The following is a 6025-nucleotide window of genomic DNA, read 5'->3' on the forward strand; positions in this document are numbered from 1 at the left end:
GGGGGGGGAAGGAAGATGGCGGGGGGCGGCGGCGGCGGGGGGAGATGGGCCGGTCGTGCCCGGCTGCTGGCCGTGCTGGTGGCGGGGCTGCTCGGCGGAGCGGGGGGGTTCGGCGACGAGGAGGAGCGGCGTTGCGACGCCATCCGTATCGCCATGTGCCAGAACCTGGGCTACAATGTCACCAAGATGCCCAACCTGGTGGGACACGAGCTGCAGGCGGACGCGGAGCTGCAGCTCACCACCTTCACCCCCCTCATCCAGTACGGCTGCTCCAGCCAGCTCCAGGTGGGTTCCGAGGGGGGGAACACACCCCCCGGGGGTCCTCTTTGTGCGTGGGGAGCGGGGGGGTCCCCGGCCGGTCGCTGCCTCCCCCCCCCCCCCCGCGTGTTTCTGTTGTACCCCAAGTGCCGCGACCCCCGTGAACGGGAAACCGAGGGACCCCCGCCGAGGGGTTCCCCCTTCTCCCGGGCGAAGGAACGGCAAAGGTCCTTGTCCTCCCCACGGGCGTGGGCTCCATCGGACAAACCCCGGCTCGCTGCGTGGGGCAGAGCTCCCCCAATGAGCCCGCCAGCCCCCTTAGGCTGCCGCGTCGCAGAATCGCGGTTATTCGAGAGAAGGACGGTGTTTCTTTACCGGTGTAAATACGTACGGGACCGTACGGCGAAGGGAAGATCGCGAACCGAAGTACTTCAGTAAATGCCTTTTCTCCCTGCGTGTTTGCTAGCTGTGATATCCAGGCAGCGCCTAGAACAGATACGTGTGTTTGTTTAAACCGCATCAGTTTGGTTTTTTTGCTTTCCCGAATCGCACCCTTGAGGTTTACGGCTGGCTAAATCCCGCTGGCTTTATTGAAACCCGTGGGCCAAATTTACACGGAGCTAGTCTGGGGAGTAAAACGTTCAGGCTTTGGCTTCGGACCACATTCGAACTGAAAGAAGACAACATTGTTAGGTTTGGGGGTTTTTTTCTCCTTTGTTTTTATTGTTCTTGGTTTATTTGTTTTATGCTGCTTCCTGTTTTTTAAGGCAAAGGACCAAATATTACTGCTAAAGAGGCAGAAAGAGAAAACTCATTATATTTTGACCTGTGTCATTTTCCCCTAACACGCTTGTGCTTTCTGTTTCTCTCTTCCAGTTCTTCCTTTGTTCAGTCTACGTCCCGATGTGCACAGAGAAGATTAACATCCCCATAGGTCCCTGCGGTGGCATGTGCCTCTCCGTCAAAAGAAGATGCGAACCCGTTTTAAAAGAATTTGGATTTGCCTGGCCGGATAGCCTAAACTGCAGCAAATTCCCACCCCAGAATGATCACAACCACATGTGCATGGAGGGCCCCGGAGACGAAGAGGTTCCCCTCCACAGCAAGACCTCCTTGCAGCCTGGAGAAGAGTGCCACAGCATGGGATCTAACTCGGATCAGTACATCTGGGTGAAGAGAAGCTTGAACTGTGTCCTCAAGTGCGGCTACGACGCTGGCCTCTACAGCAGGTCAGCTAAGGAATTCACAGATATCTGGATGGCCGTCTGGGCCAGTCTTTGCTTCATCTCAACTGCCTTCACAGTCCTGACCTTCCTGATTGATTCATCCAGATTTTCCTACCCGGAGCGCCCAATCATATTTTTGAGCATGTGCTACAATATTTATAGCATTGCTTATATTGTGAGGCTAACTGTGGGCCGGGAAAGGATATCCTGTGATTTTGAAGAGGCAGCAGAACCTGTTCTTATCCAAGAAGGTCTTAAGAACACAGGATGTGCTATAATTTTCTTGCTGATGTACTTTTTCGGGATGGCTAGCTCCATCTGGTGGGTTATTCTGACATTGACCTGGTTTCTGGCTGCAGGACTGAAGTGGGGCCATGAAGCTATAGAAATGCACAGCTCTTATTTCCATATTGCAGCCTGGGCTATCCCCGCGGTGAAGACCATCGTCATTTTGATTATGAGACTGGTAGACGCAGATGAGCTCACCGGTCTGTGCTACGTGGGGAACCAGAACCTAGATGCGCTGACGGGCTTTGTCGTCGCTCCGCTTTTTACCTACCTGGTCATCGGGACTTTATTCATTGCAGCGGGACTAGTGGCCTTATTTAAAATCAGGTCTAATCTCCAGAAAGATGGAACTAAAACTGACAAACTGGAAAGGCTGATGGTCAAAATCGGTGTCTTTTCAGTGCTGTACACCGTCCCGGCAACGTGTGTCATTGCCTGTTATTTCTACGAAATCTCCAACTGGGCCGTTTTCCGCTATTCGGCAGATGATTCCAATATGGCAGTGGAGATGCTCAAAATTTTCATGTCCCTCCTGGTGGGTATTACATCAGGTATGTGGATCTGGTCAGCCAAAACTCTGCACACGTGGCAGAAGTGCTCGAACAGACTGGTGAACTCAGGGAAAGTGAAACGGGAGAAGAGAGCAGATGGTTGGGTGAAACCTGGGAAAGGGAACGAGACCGTGGTGTGAGAACAGGACGACACCCCGATGGTCTGCTCTCCCGTGAAGGACTGATCGTGTGTAAGCATTGCTGTGTAAATGTTGGGAGTAGAGTAGGGAGGCGGTTACACAACCTGTCTCTGGGGGATGGAAAAAAAAGCCTTAAAGAATAAACAGCAAAAGGATCATGCTGCAGATACAATAGCCATAAACCATGCTGCCCAAAATAGGAAAGCCCAGGAAGGCTTTAAAAGCTGTGAAATATCCAAACACATTATCTTTTTTTTTTTTTTTTTTTTTTTTTAAATAGAGCAGGATGCAATACACTGAAGTCTTTAGAAGCTGAGGGACTGTAGCCCACAGCTGTGGGATGTTATTTTCATCTGATGGAGGAAAGGTGGTGCAGGGCCAAATTCTGGGCTGATTTAGGGGCCAGTTACCAGAAGACAGAGCACCCAGGACCTCAGTTAGATGTCTTCTTTCCAAGTCCAGCATCGTGAAGGAAGCACCTACCGAGGTTTGTGTCTTTATGCCCTGGGGAATTCTGCTGCTCCCATACAGAGGGGACTCCACAAGTCAGCCAAGGCTCAGGGTCTCCAACGAATACCAAGTGGACGTTCCAGGTCTGAGAGTTACCCATAATGAGTAGGATTTAGTGAGGTATTAGTGAGGACGATTCTTTAAGTCATCTGATGGTCTAATAATAATTTCGACTCATTGTTTTTACCATCTGTAAGCTGGTCTGAATTGAGAGTTGGCTCTGCCTCGAGCAGGAATTTGGACCTCCTTAGGTCCCTTCCCACCTGAACTATTCTGTGGTTCTATCAGTATTTCTAATTTTTTAAAAGCTTTACTCAAGGCCATTGTCAGAAGTAGAGGAGTCAGTGGGAGCTGGGAAACTGTGTATGGTCTTCTGCATGGATTATCGTTATCCGCCTGCCTCCACTCCTGTCCCTTCAGGTGCTCCTGCTGTTTCCAGCGGACTACTTTATTCTGCTGTATTTAATAGCTTTAAATAAAGTCTTACATTATAATTTTCCTTCCTCCAGGAAAGTGAAAAATGAGTTGAGGGTCTCTTCAAACAATGCCAGTTTTCTCCATGTAAATGTACCTGGCTCTCTCTGGAGACCAATTGCATGAAGCAATTAAGTCTTAATATATTTCATTCAGTGCGATGGTATCGCTGCAGACGCCAGTCTGGGGAGAAGTGAAATGTTAAGTTCCTTGGCAACCTCATGTTCACACAGATCAGTTGTATAATTATGTGTGTCAGTTACAATTAAAAGAACATTCTCAGCCCATGACATCGCAGTACAGCTGACTGCTTCACAACGATGCTCCAATTGCTCACTGACAGCTATGGAGTTTGGGGTTTTTTTAATATATATTTACATGCAGAACGTGAGCAGTCCTTCAGTCCTCAGTCCCCAGTTTTTGTAAAGGGATCCCAAGAGAAGAGATCCAACTTCTTGCTGAATAATGTTGTTTCATAGCAACTGTTGAGTTTTCTTATCCTTTTATTTGAGGAGGCATCAGCTTGTGCTCATGGGGAGCTTGAACCTCGTGTTGGGGGCTCGTTTGGCTAATAAGAAAGGTGATGCAAATAGAAATATCCCAGAAGCACTTAAGAGAACACTGTTCTGATGCACTATCCCTTTGAAGGACCTTCGGTTTTATCTGTGTGCCCTAAACTTTTGCTTCATTTGTTTGTGTGGAACCTCATCAGCTGCAGAGCATCCGCCCCGGTGCCCCGACTTGCGTAACCTTCGAGGGCAGCTGAGAACAGGCACCGCTCTGTTGCTGTCCTCGCTTTTCACACAGGTGCCCCGTGTGCTTCCCAAACCACAATTCATTCCAGCTCTGGCCGTGAGCACTAATCTGTCCCAGAAGTGCGTATTGTTTCAATGTCAATGTTGAAACATGTGCTAGAGCACTTTTTTTTTTTTAAAAAAAAAAAAAAACAACACAAAACCAAACCCCAAACAAACCCTAATTGCAGTCTTTGCGGTTGGGCTCCCTCTCCAGCAGAACAAGTGACAACTTGACACATTCTGCTCAAGACGCACAAGCATTGTCTTGGCCAATGCCACATACCAGCCGAGCCTTTTCATCGTCTCCGTAAAGTCTTTCGCTATTAGTGTTGTGTTTGGATCTGGTTATTCCTCTGTGGACAAGGAGTTCTGCAAGTAGGAGATCTTCAGATGGCCGAGTTTCTCCATCGTGAGATCTTTCTCCTGGCTCAGAGAGGGGTGTAAAGTCAGCAGCTATATGTTGACTTTCACGGGGTGAGGACACAGTCGTAGCCTTTTCTTGTAACCTGGTATTGGGCTGTGCCAAGGTGTCATGTTCACTCAAGTGTCCTTCACTCTGAAATGGTTTGGATACTCTCCTGGCCAATACGACCCATGTTTGACCTGACTGATTCAATAAACAGCGTTTTTAACCATGTTATGTACACAGAAGTGAATGTTAAGTAGTTCCCTGTTACCAGATCCCTGCGTCTCTGCCTGTGACCCTGGTGACTGTGACAGACGGGTGTCCCCAGTGATTGGAGATGTTGGAATTGAGTCGGATGAGGATAGCACTGCGTAGCTCTATGAGGGACCCAGGGGGATGTTCCATTAAAGAGTGTGAGGGACTCAAAATACTATGGGGAGGAGGTGGACTGGGGAGAGACACCAGCTGCTGTTCCCGAAGGAACATCTTTCCCAAGCAATCAGGGGGACACTGTACCAACCCAAAGCAAAATTAGGTGTTGCAGCAATGAAACCATTCCATAAATGTCTTGATCCACGTGCATTTACCTTGCTCCGCTTCAGGGCTGTGTGAGTGGGAAGTCACAGCAGATAGCCTAAAACCCAGTGGTTGAGAAGAGCGGGTATGTGCAACTCGGATGTTGTCTCGTTTCAATGTTGTTATGAATTTAAAGCCAAAAAATGTGTGACTAATCCTGTCTTGGAAGTGCAGTTGCTGTGGTTATACAACTAGAAACTTTACAGCAGTTACCTTCCTTGGGCAGTCCCTGCTCCCCTTTCTCCCCCTTCAGCATGTGCTCTTCTCACTGCAGGTTTCAGAAGCGTCTGCCGGAGAGGTACAAGCTTAGCTCTTACGTTAAACAGACAAGTTAGCTCCTTTTTCTGAATTCTAAGGAAATAGACACTGATTATTTTGGGGTGTACAGAAAATATATCTACTTCAATGTATGTACTGTAAATTTCTAATTTATCACTGTAAAAAAAAAACCAAACAACTTTGCTATTTAATTTTTATATCAAAATAAAATTTTAACCTCTGTGGATAACTAAGGTATTCCTGGCAGCCCTCACGTTTTTGGTGAGTTTGTTTCTTAAATTGGCTTCATCGTTGTTGTTGGAAGTCCTTTTTTCCCCTGAAGGAAGAAGGATTGAAATGCTCATGCTGCGGTGAAGGGATGCTCCGAATGGATTAATCCAGCACGGTTTGTGGGTTGTGAGAAATAACCGAGAACAAAACATCATTGGGCGATGGTGAAAGTACGTGCACGCTTCAGGGCTTGCACACGGGATGGACAGAAACCCTTTCAAAGTCGGCACACGGGTCCCGGGTGCTGGCT

The 6025-nt window shown here is 48.2% G+C and overlaps 1 protein-coding gene across 1 annotated transcript; it reads left to right on the plus strand.

The window, feature by feature from the left end:
- FZD4 (frizzled class receptor 4) lies at window positions 1-5738 on the plus strand. The gene is made up of 2 exons (XM_075050128.1): window positions 1-285; window positions 1135-5738. Exons 1-2 carry the CDS (start codon window positions 16-18, stop codon window positions 2461-2463), a joined length of 1599 nt encoding a protein of 532 aa, XP_074906229.1. The 5' UTR covers window positions 1-15; the 3' UTR covers window positions 2464-5738.
- The last annotated feature ends 287 nt before the right edge of the window (window positions 5739-6025 follow it).

Source organism: Buteo buteo, chromosome 18, assembly GCF_964188355.1.
Source record: "Buteo buteo chromosome 18, bButBut1.hap1.1, whole genome shotgun sequence".
NCBI lineage: Eukaryota > Metazoa > Chordata > Aves > Accipitriformes > Accipitridae > Buteo > Buteo buteo.